This window comes from Dromiciops gliroides, chromosome 4 (genome assembly GCF_019393635.1).
Source record: "Dromiciops gliroides isolate mDroGli1 chromosome 4, mDroGli1.pri, whole genome shotgun sequence".
In the NCBI taxonomy this organism is placed as follows: Eukaryota; Metazoa; Chordata; class Mammalia; order Microbiotheria; family Microbiotheriidae; genus Dromiciops; species Dromiciops gliroides.
Window position 1 is genome coordinate 485,150,840 of NC_057864.1, and position 14,162 is coordinate 485,165,001.

General features: G+C 44.3%; 1 protein-coding gene across 1 annotated transcript in view; it reads right to left on the reverse strand.

The window, feature by feature from the left end:
* Nucleotides 1–1,438: 1,438 nt before the first annotated feature.
* Nucleotides 1,439–14,162, reverse strand: part of PSMD1 (proteasome 26S subunit, non-ATPase 1) — a 111,533-nt gene continuing 98,809 nt past the window's right edge. Inside the window, exons 23-25 of the mRNA XM_044002743.1 lie at nt 8,847–8,993; nt 4,909–5,064; nt 1,439–1,694 (exon numbers count right to left, since the gene is read on the reverse strand). Of these exons, the coding sequence (XP_043858678.1) occupies nt 4,918–5,064; nt 8,847–8,993 (294 nt within the window). The 3' untranslated portion in view covers nt 1,439–1,694; nt 4,909–4,917. The remainder of the gene's footprint in view (nt 1,695–4,908; nt 5,065–8,846; nt 8,994–14,162) is intronic.

Below are 14,162 nucleotides of genomic sequence, written 5' to 3' on the forward strand. Positions count from 1 at the left end.
TGGTATTTTAATTCCTCTTCCTGATTCCAAGTCCAGTGCTTCATCCACAAGCCCACCTAGGATATCCTGTCTCCAGTCTTGAAAAGTGAAATTAAGGCCCACATTTTCTCCCCGCCCCATCTCTTTTTTTTTTTTGGCAGGGCTATGAGGGCTAAGTGACTTGCCCAGAGTCACACAGCTAGTGTCAAGTGTTTAAGGCTGGATTTGAACTCAGGTCCTCCTGAATCCAGGGCCTTTATCCATTGTGACACTTAGCTGCCCCCCTCCCATTTTCAAAGAGAATATTGAGGGTTAGGGTAGCTGCTATTTACAATGCTATGCTAGGTCAGAGGTAGAATTCTGGCCCTGGAAAGCAAGATTGTATCTCTGTAGCCACTCAAGGGGTCAATACAAAAAGTCACAACACAAATCTGCTTTGTATCGATATGAAAGGTAGCGATAACAAACAGATTTAAAAAAACATGAACATTCTCCTTCCTTAGGCCCATCCATTCCAAATGGTGACTTTGTGAATGGCTTTTGGTTTATGGTCATGTTCTATCCGATAACAATGTCTGAAGGGCAAGTGGGCTAAGGGTCTGAACAGGAAGGACACGGCTAATGAGCGCCTTAGGAAATGAGATCAACTCTTACAAAAATCATGATCCTGAGGAAATGAGGCTTTTAGAAAGAAGAGGTCACGATGAAATTAGCTAACCAGCGGAGCCAAGTTTACGATCTCCTTTGAGGCCAACAGGAACCTCTGCAAGCAGGTCTAACACCGTCCCCTGATGTCGGACAAATGAGTGATACACTAGCCAGTCTTGCCAGGAACTCCCTTAGAGAAGAAAGCCTGCAGGCCCGAAGAGCCAGGTGCTGGTACAGCATCTTTTCCAAGACACAGGTGGAATGCCTGTACACTTTTTTTTTTTTGGGGGGGGGGCAGAAAGCAATGAGGGTTAAGTGACTAGCCCAGGGTCACACAGCTAGTAAGTGTCAAGTGTCTGGGGCCAGATTTGAACTCAGCTCCTCACAACTCCAGGGCCCGTGATTTATCCACTGAGCTACCTAGCTTCCCCCCCCCCCCTCTTTCTTTTTCTTTTCTTTTCTTTCTTTTTTTTTTGGCAGAACAATGTTACTCTGAAGCCCAGTTTCTGGCCTGACCAACAAGAACTCACAATGTACAAAGCAGATATGGAGGCTAAGGGTGGAAAAGGCCAAACTTTTGTATCAATTCTTACCCAGAACTGAGGCTGGCACCCCTAAGCAGTGGTCACTGGAGGAGGCTGGAGCTGGGCTGCTGAGACCCCTCCCTCTTCTCATAAAACAGACTAAGGTACACCCCCCAAACTTCTCTTTGAACCTGGCAGGGGGGAAGCAGCCTAAGGTAACCATCATTTTGAAAAGCCAGGTTGTAAAACCCTAAAACAAAGTGAGACAAACCGCCCCCCAAACCAGCTGGAGATTTTAATACATTTATTTGAAAACCACGTTTTGTGTGTGTGTGTGTGTGTGTGTGTGTGTGTGTGTGTGTGTAAGAGTACACTGAACAGTCATCCATGTTTTCTTCGACCGAAGACTCGGAGACGGCTTCCCGAGGTCAGCGCAGAGGCGACCGTGCATGCATTGAGGGGCAGGTCTCGGCAGGAACTTCCTCATGGATGTTATTTCCAATATCAGACTCGGCAATCTTCTGGAAATGGGTGAATGAGATTCTGGAGAGGGAAGCAAAAAAAGAGAGACTTGTTCTTCTTTTCAAAAGAGCTCCTGGTTGTTTGCCCAGCTGTGCAGGGCTGAAGCTGCTACCCTGAGCTGCCATCTGGCTCTTGAGGGCCCCAGTGCTGGGGACCCACTAGATTTCAGGGTGGAGTTTTGCAGTAGGATTGAAAAAACACCCCCCCCCCAGAAAAAAAGAAAAAACAAGAATAAACAACCCCCACGAAACCATGGATTTCTTCTGGTTTGGGGTGAAGGGGGCCCCCTTCCCCGAAGTAAGTCATCCTGAGCTAATGGGCAGTCACTGCCCCATGGGTGACTTGATCAAGGGCTTAGAGTTGGATCACTGAAAAGAGAGGAATCGGCCTACTTTGGCCTGGTCAGTTCTGCACAAACAGGGCTCATGGGCTGAGCCGAATTCATCACAGCCTGGGTAAAGAAAACGCAGGAAAACAGTAGGAGAGTTTGTGAACAGAAACATCAGGACTGGGTAGTGCCTGTCTCTTCTCACTTCCAGCTGCAGTCTCCTGGCATGCATTTTTCTACTAAACAACCGTATCATGTCTTATGTGGGATTTATCACCACTGACATCTGCAAAAAGCCTCAAGAATTAATGTGTGTGCAACAATCCCTTCACTAACTCTACAACTGGCTTGGAAAATCGCTACATGATTTTTCTGTCTTAAAAAAGGAACTGAGGGGGCAGCTAGCTAGCGCAGTGGATGGAGCACCGCACTGGCCCTGGATTCAGGAGGACCTGAGTTCAAATCCGGCCTCAGACACTTAACACTTACTAGCTGTGTGACCCTGGGCAAGTCACTTAACCCCAATTGCCTCACCAAAAAAAAAAAAAAAAAAAAAAAAGAGGAACTGACTGGTGACTTTAATTGACACTAAAAGACAGAAAACCCCCACCTTCCAAGGAAGTTTATTGACTGGACATAGTCAAAAGACGCTAGAGTTTCTGCAGTAGAAACAACCAAACCTGTATTTAATAGGAGCAAACTTCCAAATGAAAATGCCAAATTTCTACGAACATTATTAGGCCTGGCCTCAAATATACACCTTCAAGAACACAACAGACTCCCTTCAGGCTGAAGCTGCAGGTGGCCCATGCTGGCTGGGAGGCAGGGCTTCTGACAGCCTTTAGGCTCTTTCCAATCCAAGGATTCTATGGATCCTAAGAGCCTTCAACTCTAGAGCCACCCAAGAGAAGAGTCAGGATTGTAAATGCTCTAATAGTTGCTCACTTAATTACCCTCGGGAGATGAACCCAATTTCCCAACCAGTGGTTGTGATGTGGTGTGGGGGCGGACTGTGATTCTACATGGTCTTGCCCCTCCATGGGCTCAATGCTTGCTAAATCAATGGCAAGCATTCTTAGAATCAAGAGGGTGTGGGTGAGGAGGAAAGAGGATGGAGTAGAGACTGACAGGAAGATGATGCAAGGCAAAAGAAATGGCTGGTCACTATTTGTAGTGGAGAGAGGGAGGTAGGAGAGAAACATGGAAAAGTTACTGATAAACACATAAAGGGTGAGACTATAAGCAAATCAGGAGAGCGTAGAATAGTTTAACTGTCAGATCTATGGATAAGGGAAGAATTTAGGACCAAACAAAATATAGAGAGAATTACAAAATGTAAAATAGGTAATTTTGATTTTATAAAATTAGAAGGCTTTTGTACAAACAAAACCAATGCAACCAAAATGAGAAGGAAAGCAGAAAACTGGGAAAAAGTTTTTGTAGCAAAAAATTTTTTCTCTGATAATTCTAAAATATTTAGAGAATTGAGTTAAATTTATAAGAATTCATGTGATTCCCCAACTGATAAATGGTCAAAGGAAATGAATAGGCAGTTTTCAGACAAAAAAAATTAAAGATATCGACAGTCAAATGAAAAAATGTTCTAAATCACTCTTGATTAGAGAAATACAAATTAAAACAACTCTGAAGTGCTACCTCACACCTTTCAGATTGGCAAATATGACAAAAAAAGGAAAATGATAAATGTCAGAAAGATGTGGGAAAACTGGGACTGATCCAACAATTTTAGAGGGTGATTTAGAACTATGCCCAAAGGACTATAAAACTGCATACTCTTTGATTAAACAATACCACTGCTAGGTTTATATCCCAAAGAAATTAAAAAAGAAAAAAAGATGAAAAGTACCTACTTGGGTTTCTTTGGGTTTTTTTGGGGGGGCAGGGCAATGAAGGTTAAGTGACTTGCCCAGGGTTACACAGCTAGTAAGTGTCAAGTGTCTGAGGCTGAATTTGAACTCAGGTCCTCCTGCATCCAGGGCCAGTGCTTTATCCACTGCACCACCTAGATGCCCCCCAAAAGTACCTATTTGTACAAAAATATTTATATCACTGCTTTTTGTGGTGGCAAAGAATTGGAAATCAAGGGGATGCCCATCAACTTGGGAATGGCTGAAAAAGTTGTGGTATATGAATGTGATGGAATATTACTGTGCTATAAGAAATGACAATCCGAATAATTTCAGGAAAACCTGGAAAGACTTATATGAACTGATACAAAGTGAAGTGAGGGGGCGGCTAAGTGGTGCAGTGGATAAAGCACCGGCCCTGGATTCAGGAGTACCTGAGTTCAAATCCAGCCTCAGATACTTGACACTTAACTAGCTGTGTGACCCTGGGCAAGTCACTTAACCCCTATTGCCCCGCAAAAAAAAAAAACAAACCAAAAAAACCAAAAAAAAAAAACCAAACCACCAACCCAAAGTGAAGTGAGCAGAACTAGGAGAATGTTGTGCACAGAGACAGCAATATTGTATGATGAAGAACTGTGAAGAATCTCAGGTATTCTCAGCAATACAATGATCCAAGACAATCCCAAAGAACTCATGATATAACATACTGTCTCCAGAAAAAGAACTGATATTGTCTGAATACAGACTGATGCATATTATTTTTCACTTTCTTTTTTTCTTATTTTTTTTGTTTATCTTGTACAAAATGACTAATACGGAAATGCTTTACATAATTTCACATGCATAAACTATATCAGATTGCTTATTTTTCTCAGGGAGAGAGAGAATTTGGAACTAAAAACTTAAAAGTTAAAAACTGTTTAACATGTAATTGGGGAATAAAATATTCTAAGAAGTTACTGATGACACGGAAGGGAAAATCAGATGTGAAGCTGGCCCACCCCACCCCCTGCCGTGCACCCGCACCCTTGCCCACCTCTAGTCCTCAGTCGTCAATGTACTCAAAGGGCTCTGGAGGTTCTGGCTCCTGTTCCTCTTCCTCGATTTTGGGGCCATGAGCAGCCACGGGTTCCACCAATTCTTCTAAATCCTCACTTGTGTCCTTCATGATAATGATGCCTCCGATGGAGAGCTACAAGGCAAGCAGAGGGCAAGGGGCAATGAGGCAGATGTCCAGCTCCAGCGGGTCTCAGGCTCAGGCTCTTCCTTCCCACTATACTAGGAGTCTGGCCCCTCACGGCTGCTAAAGGGCTGTGCCACCACCTTTCAAAACCTTGGCTTCCTCACCTATAAAACTGGAATAAGGAGAGCTCCTCATAGGGCGGTGCCCGAGATGCAGCCACTCCGGCAAAGGCTGCCCCCTGCCCTGCCTCATCTACAGCCCACCACTGTCAGTCTGTTTTCTCATTTGGTGCTAACAGTCACTCTTCAAGCAGAACTCACTTAGCTTTTCCTTTGAGGTGGGGGCAACTTCTCAGGCCCCCCCCCCCCGAGATGTGACCCAAGGGACAGAAGCCCAGTCTGTAAGAGCACAGAGAAGAAACTCTGTGCCTGAGCAGTTTAACACTTACTGTGTAGAAACCACATGTGTGTGTGAAACACAGGAAGGCCACCTGATTTCTACCATGGGTAGAGATCCATGGAGATTCCGTGCAGTTATTTGCTCACTGCTAAGGGTCTCTGTTCAGCACACAAACTTTGGAAGGTACAGCAGGGAGGGGAGGCAAGACCAGGGATTACAAAGGGTCAAAGTAAGAGAAAAATCAAACCCGGTTCTCCATTAGCCTACCATTGACAGAAGTCACCAATTAAAATAACAAACCATTCACTCCTGGCCAGAGTCATTTTCCTAATTCTGTCTGCTCGTCTATACCAGGGAACACTGCCCTAGTAGTGGTAGTAGTAGTAGTAATAATAATAATAATAATAAAATAATAATTCATTCAGGAGCTGCAGGCCCACGTCTGAAAGGAGCACGTTTCTACAACTAGATAAGGGAGAAAAAAAAGATGGGCTGACGTGTTCCTGCTCCCACCCAAACCGAAGGGGGTGCATTAACAGAAGTCCATACTGTGCCCTCGTTTGAGTGGATCCCAGCTCTGCTGCTAGTATCCTCTGGGAGTGGATCTTACGTGCCCTCAATCTGAGCCCCCAACCAGCCTGGCCTTGGCGCTCACAAGGCGCCCTTCTTTGTCTTCTGGGCACAGAGGAGGGGATTTCACTTGAGTTTCCCTCCCTGGCCACCACGTGGAAGGGGCTTCTCATGGCTCCGGAGAGAAGCTTCATTAACCAGCTCTCAGTGGGAGGCCAACTGCACTGAACAGCTTCCTCTGTTCTTTGGGAACGCTGATATGACTCCAGGTCTGGGGGAGGGAGGGAGCCTCCAGGTTCTGCACGATTTCTTTCTCTGCTACATTTAGGACTGGGGAGGGGGTGTGGGGCAGGGGAGAGCACAGTGGTGTCTGCTCCCATCCTGGGGCTCAGTGCTCTCTGTGGCTGTGTGTGCTGCTAGAAAAGGCTCCTGTGGGACCTGCCAGCAGGCCCTTTGGTCCAGGGCTTGGCCTCCCATGCTGCCCAAAGGGCCCCAGGAGGAGTGGCGCACCTCACTAGTAAGAGAACCAAAGGCCTCTTTCCACCGGATAGATAGGTAAATAAACGGAGGGTCCAGCCAGTTAAATGACTCGATGAAGGGGAATCGATGGTAGAGCCAGGGCTGGGCCCCAGGTCTCCTGGGCTCTTCCCATTCACTGAGCACAGTGTGTGTGAAGCATTGAGGTCACCAGCGTTCTCCCAGGCACTCCCAGGGCTCCCCTTCTTTGCCGATTCTGTGTCGTGATGCCCTCACTTCAGTGCATGCTGCCCTGAACTCATCTTTGCCCAGCCAGATCTCCCCCTCCTACACAGCCTCACTGGGAGACCTCATCAGCTCCCAGGGCTTTAGTGACTGTCTCTAGGCTGATGATTTGCAACCTCTGCTGACCTCCAATCTGTCATCTCCAGCCGCCTTTCTGACATCTTAAACTCAATGACTGAAAACAGATTTATCTTTTCTCCAACCCTGACTTCTCAATTACTGTCTAGGGCAACACCCTCCTCCCGTCCCTCAGACTCACAACCCAGGGGTCCTGACTCCTTACCATCCGCATGGATGTCCTGCTCTACGTTTCAGTGGAGGACGTATTCAATGCCATGCAAGTACTGATCCCTGGAAGGACTGAAAGAAGCCTTGGGGAAGCTATTTGGCAGATTCACCCTTTTTGCTTAATACTACGAGCGAGCGCATGTGTGCACACACAACTTCAGATTTAGGGCAAAGACGAGCTTGAGGATTCTTCTGACATCTGAGGTTTATCTTGATTATTCTCCCCTTGAAACAAGGCTCTTGGTGTATTGGACCCAGACCCCAATTTTATCATCTCCATTAGAGGAGTGTCCTTTTCCTTCAAGTATGTGGCCTTTGACCCTCAATTTCTTATGCTGACCTCTACTTGCTCACTACCTACAAGTAGCACTCTTCTCTGAAATAACAGATAACACTTGACCAGCAGTGGCAAGCTTGCCAGGGGCTATCCTGGGCCTCACCAAGCATCTGGACAAGTCACCTGTGGGGAGTGAACAACCACTGAATTTCTTCTTCCTGGAGCCAGTGACGATCACAAGATACCTTCATCTGCTAGAACCTGTGCACCCTCAATAGTGTTCAGTAAAGACGGGCACTCTTGGCCTAAAATTCTGCCCCTTGTGCCTCTGTTGCTTCCCAATTTCTCTTTCTGGCTTCGTTTCTCATGATTCTGTGGCTCTTACGCTCTGAATCCTGCAGGTATTATCAGAAGCCAGAGTATGGGGGAGGTCTGCACACAGAAGCATCTTGGCCAGGAAGGCACATGCCCACTTCTGGGGCAGTCCCTGTCCATGCTTCCTGGGTGAACAGTGAGTGAGTCCTTTCACTTGCTCTTGCTCTCCCTGCTAACATCTAGCTCACACGCCCAACACCCAACAACCTTCCCAGCCTCTTCTAAACATTTACTCCTGACCCTAAGAGACAAAAAAGGCCTGATGACAGACAAGCATATGGCAGAGAGCTCCTGAGAGCAGTATGGAATGGAGGAAAGAGAGGCAGAGCTAAACAAATGCTGGATCTGACTTCCCACCTGCTGTGTCCTCGCTGTGAGACCCAGGCCAAGCCACCTCTCAGAGAACCTTGAGTCGTTACTCAGGAAAGGGAGGCAATTGCACTCATGCTTTCTTACAGGGTTGTAAGAAATGTGGTGGCAACACTAAACGAGGACAAAAAGGTGAGTTCTAACTACAATGCCAAGCATGACGGCCTCAGAACATGGTTTTCTTTAGGACCGCTTAATGAATGAGCACTGGCAGATAAGAGGCCTTTCTGCTATTCTGTGTACCACAACTTCACCGTGGCGATGCTGCGGGGGCGGGCTCTGTTCTGGCTCAGCATCGGCCTCTGGTAATGCTGGCCTGAGACCACCTCACCCAACCCAACTTCCTGCTTACTGATGACCACATTCTCATGCCACGTGGTTAAGTCCCTGGTAGGAGTAAGCGCGGTGATGAATGAGGAGAGGCTCAGAAGCCTGGCTACTTTCCTTGGGAGCTGGAGCAGGAAAGGCCAGAAAGGATTTAAAAAGTTGTTTAACTGCTTAAACTTCTCGGTTCTCTGTTGGGAACACAAGAAGTCCCCATCTCCATTCTTACCCGATGGCCACAGACATCCCTTTAGCCACCTGGCTATTGAGTCTGAGGCAATTTCTTAGAAATCCCATTGATCCAGAGAGGGGACTGTGGGGGTGCAAGTATCCCCACCCAACGGTTCAGATCTGGAACCCTGCCCATCTCTCAGTCTTCTCGGGGCCAATCTCATCTAGTAAGCTTTGTGGGCTTTAAATAACTCACAGGTTTAAAAGGCTGGTATCGGCAGGTCTCGGTCATGGAGAGGACCTTAAGCTGGGCAGGCATAACTCGAGCTGGATTATCCAATAGCTGGAAGCTTGGCTCAGGTTCCTTTTTCTTTTCTTTTTCATCCTTCTTCTCTGTTTCATCCTAGAAAACATGAAAACCAACAGAAATCACTTCTCTCCCTAACCATGAATCCTATCAGGATCAGCCTTTCCACAAACATTTGTCAAACCTTCCTGTGTTCTGGCAGCTGGGGGAGATAAATCGGGGTTAGACATGATTCCCATCTCATCAAGTGGCTCAAGACCTAGGCAGTCTGACCCTAGGAAGAGACTAACTGTGGAAATGAAGCAAGAGCACACACAAGATTCGATAAGCCCGCCGGAGTTGTGCTAAGCTAATGCCTGACAATTTGTCAAAGTTAGGGACTAAGCTGTCAATATCAGGAGCCCATGGTAGGTCATATCACTGAGCTAGGCTGAGCTGAGAAGGGTATACGCTGAAGGGGCAAAATAGGATGTGAGCCTTGGGTGAGTTACAGGACTGGAACAAGGAGAAGAAGCAGGTCTTGGAAGGGGCAATGAGGGGATGCTCATCATTCCCTGGGAGCCGGGGTCAGACTGCTGAGGGCTCGTGCAAGGAAGTTCTTCTGCTTTTTAATTTAAAGCTCAGAGATTTCAAAAATTCTTTTGTTTTAAATTCCACATTCTCTCCCTTTCTCTACTTCCTACCCCAACCAATGAGAAGTCAAGAAAGACAAAATGTATTACAAACATGAATAATCATGTAAAACAAATTTTCACAATGATTCATTCTCTAGGTCAAAGCTTCTTAAAGTGTGGGCTGCAACCCCATTATCCCATATGGAGTTACATAACTGAATGTGTGCGTGTGTGCGTGTGTGTGTGTGTGTGTGGGGGGGGGTTGTGAAAAATTTGGCAACAGTAAAAGGTTACATATACTTATTTTATATGCCCATATACCCTGGGTTGCATAAAAATTTCTCTGCCAAAAAGGAGTTGCCAGTGGAAAAAGTTTAAGAAGCCCTGCTCTAGGTAAACCATCGTATCAGCTGCAAAAAGTGAGTTTGGTTTCCTCATGGCCCATTCAAATTCCTTCCTTTTGTTTCTAGTCTTACAGCTAGCATTTCAAGTACAATATTGTATAATAATGGTGATGATGGACATCTTACTTTACCTTTCCAAAGGCTTCTAGCTCCTCTCTATTACAGATAATACTTCATCTTTGTTTTTTAGATAGTACTTATCATTTGAAGGAAAGTTCCCCTTATTTCTGGGTTTTTTAGCAGGTTTTTTGTTTTTTTAAAACAGGAATGGATGCTGCAGTTTGTCAAACAGCCTTTTCTGCATTTATCGACATCATAGATTTTTGTTGTTTTGTTATTGGCATGGTCAATTACAATTAGTTTTCCTAATGTTGAATTGGCCCGGAAATCTCAGCAGAAATCCAGCCTGGTCACAGTGTATGATGTCTGTGATATCCTGTTACAGTCTCACTAGTATTCATCCTAGTTAACATTGTTGCATCACTAGTATTCATTCTAGTTAACATTGTTGCAGCAATATTTTTATTTCTCTGTTTTGGCTCTTCTGATTTTGGCCAAGCTCAGATTTGTGTCAGGTTATTTAGTAGGACTCATCTATTTTTTCCAACGGTTTATGTAGTACTTAAATTGCTCTTTAAATGTTTGGCAGAATTGTTCATCCTTCGTTTCTGAAGGACCAATGACATCATGGGGTGATATCTTGACTCACAAGTGAAACAGATTTCAGTGAGACAGAGTTGCTCGAAGTCATTAGCCACACTCTCTCTTCCAGCCTCACTGAAGTCCAGTGGCAAGACAAAAGACTAGCGATGGCCTGGGGGTAAAGTAGATGACTGACTTCTGACCAAGCTCAAAGGGCTCCAAAGTGCCTGTTTTAGATGCCTTCATGGCCACTGGTACAAATCGTTCTCATCTGCCCATTTCGGCAGCTGGAGGAAGTCTTCACATGCTTGTCTACCCCAAGCACTGCAGAAAGAATAAGCTTGTAAATCCATCTGGTCCTGGTTTGTTTGTTTTCTCCCTCAGGGAGCTCATTTATGGCTTATTCAATTTCCTGACAGTTTTACTGTCTGCTTTCTCCTGTAACTCATGTTAACTTTTCCTTTAAAAATCTGGATGCTATTCTGTTTGGTACATGTTACTGATATTAATCCATTAACTATGGTACCTTTTAGCAAAACGTAGTTTCCCTGTTTATCTCTTTTAATTGTCTTTAATTTTGTCAGATGTCGCAATGGCTACCTCTGCATTTTTAAAACTTCAGCTGAAGCATAGTATTCCAGTTCCTTATTTTAACTGTTTACCTTTTTGTTTCAAGTGTGTTTCTTATACACAACCTATAATTGGATTCTGGTTTCTAATCTATTCTGTTATCCACTTCTGTCTTATGGCTGAGTTTGTCATATTTACATTCACAGTCATGACTACTGTGTATTTCCCTCCATTCTATTTTCTTCTGTTTATCCTTCATTCTCTTTTTACGAGGTGACTCCTTAAAAGTCTGTTTTACTTCTAATCACTGCTTCCCTTAATATACTCTCCCTCTTAATTCCTACTACTTCCTCTTAACCTTTTTCCCTCCTAAGTCCCTGTTGGGTAAGATGGATTCTGTAACCAACTGTGTGTATATGCATGTGTATGTATGTGTGTATGTATACATATTCTTCCTTCTTTGAACCACCTCAGATGAATGAGGTTCAAATGTTGCTTTACTTGTCAATTTCTGTTCCATTGTATAAAGGTTGTGTGCCTCATTTAATGTGAGGTAATTTCCTCCATTCCCCCCCCCCCCACTCCCCAACCAAGTGTATTCTTCCCCATGCTTCCCAGATCATTCCAATATAATGGAATTACACCCAGGCTCTCTAAGTATACTCCCTTTAAGAGCCCTGGTGATGATTAAGTTCTGAGGGGTTACATGTATCTTCTCCCCATATAGGAACGTACACTTGAAATTTGTTTAGTCTCTTATGATTTCTCTCATGTTTACTTTTTAATGTTTCTGCGGTGTTTTTAATGTTAAAATTTTTACTCAGCTCTAGTCTTTCCATCAGGAATGCTAGAAAGTTTTCTATTTCATTAAAATCCTTTTCCCCCCTTATAGAATTTCTTCTTTATCAGAGTTCTGGATTTTGTTCAGGAGGCGAATTGTAGATTTCTTAGATGTCTAATTTGCCCTCTGATTCTAAGATACCCCAGTAGTTTTTCCTTTACAAAGATTTTCTTGAAATATGATGCCTAAGCCTTTTTGTTCATAGCTTCTGGGTAAACCCAATGATAATTAATATCCCACTTTGATCGATTTTCCAGATCAGCTGTTTTTCCTATAAGATATTTAACATTTTCTTTTATTTTTCCTAGTCTTTTGACTTTGTTTTAGTATTTCTTGATATCTCATGGAGTCATCAAATTTCCATTTGAAGTTATTTTCTTCAGAAAGGTTTTGTCAGTCTCTTTTACAAAGCTGCTATTTCTCTTTTCATAATTTTCTTGCACAGCTCTCTTTTTCTAATTTTCCTTTTGCTATTCTTACTTGGTTTTGGAAATTTTTTTTTCTCTTAAAAAAAAAAGGCTTTTCTTCTAGGAATTAAAAAAAAATTTTTTTTCTCAACAAACATTTATTTTATTTTCCATTTACACATAAGGGTAGTTTTCAACATTCATTTTCATAAGATTTAGAGTTCCAAATTTTTCTCCCTCTCTCCCTTTCCTCTCCCCTCCACAAAATTGCAATCAGGTTATATATGTACAATCCACAAGTGTTCTTTTTATCAGTTCTTTCTATGGGGGTGGGTAGTAAGTTTTCTCATTAGTTCCTTGGGATTGTCCTGGATCGTTGCACTGCTGAGAGTAGCTAAGTCATTCACAATTACTCACTGAACAATACTGCTGTCACTACGCACAATGTCCTCTCAGCTCTGCTCACTTCACCATACGTCGATGTTCATTAGTCTTTCAAGGTTTTTTGGGGATCATACTGTTTGTCATTTCCTGTAGCACAAGTCCATTCCACTACAATCATATAACACAGCTTTTTCCATCATTCCTCAATTGATGGACATCTTCTAGGAATTCTTGTTGGCCTTGTGTCCAATCTGCCTTTTTCTTTGAGGCTTTGCATGAAGAAGTTTTCAAGTCACTGTCTTCCTGTTTTTGTGTTTGGAGTTTCCCTATCACCACAGTAACTATGGTCAGAACCAGTTTTTTGTTTGCTCATTTTTCCAGCCTCCTTCTTGACTCTGGATCTTATGTTAACGTTGGGCTCTGCTCATTTCTGGAGTTGGGAATGTCTGGCCTGAGCATATGCCCTTTGATATCCTTCTGCTGCTTTCACAGCTTAGTCTGGAACCTGTAAGTTTTAGGTCGTTAAGGTGGTATGACCCAGGGAGAGGTCTGCTACACTCCTGGCCTGAGCTCCATAAGTTTCTGACCCAGGTTGGGTATTGGCTTGTGGGTGGCTGGGTCTTCATTCATGGCTGTCAGTCCTCTGGGAGGTGCTGCAGGTTGGTTTCCTACTCTGGTTATTCCACTGCTGGGCTTATGTACAGGTTTAAGGTTCACAACTGAGTGCCTCCTCTGCCCTCGGACTCAGAGGCACACAACTAAGTTTTCAGAACTTTCCCTTGCTCTGTACACAGGTAGGGCCTCTCTTGCTCATGACTGCTCCTCCCTGTCCTGGAAATGTGACCCAGAACAGGGGAATAAGTGATAGAGCTGTCAGATGGCATCTATTCCTCCTCCCAGCACTGGTTCGGGGTGCCCTGGGATCTTTCTGCGCCAGTGCTTCCAGGCCTTGTGTTGCTGTAGTCCCATTATTGTGACTGGACACTAGAATGTTCCCTGGCTACTGCTGCGCTCCTGTCCAATGCTCACCCTAGTGTCCACAGATTTCTCTGACTCTTTTTCCCAAGCTGCCCTGGGCTGGGAAAATGAATTGTTATGACATTTTCTTGGCTTTCCTGAGCAGAATTTGGCTGCTGCATTTTCAAGGTTGTTGTGGAGGAGCTGTGTTGGCCAAGAAGGTTGACTCTCACCCTGCTATCTTGACTCTACCTCCCAGAAGGACATTCTTAACTTAAACAGTTTGGGAGGGAGTTGAGCCTCTGAACTGTAATGGAGTTCTTGTCCATAATTGTAGCCCTATGACCTGACTCAAAAAAACATAAAGCCTTAAGGAAATATTTTATTGCCTGTGATAGGAAACAACCCAGGGATAAGGTTGCTAGGTAGCTATGCAAAACATCATA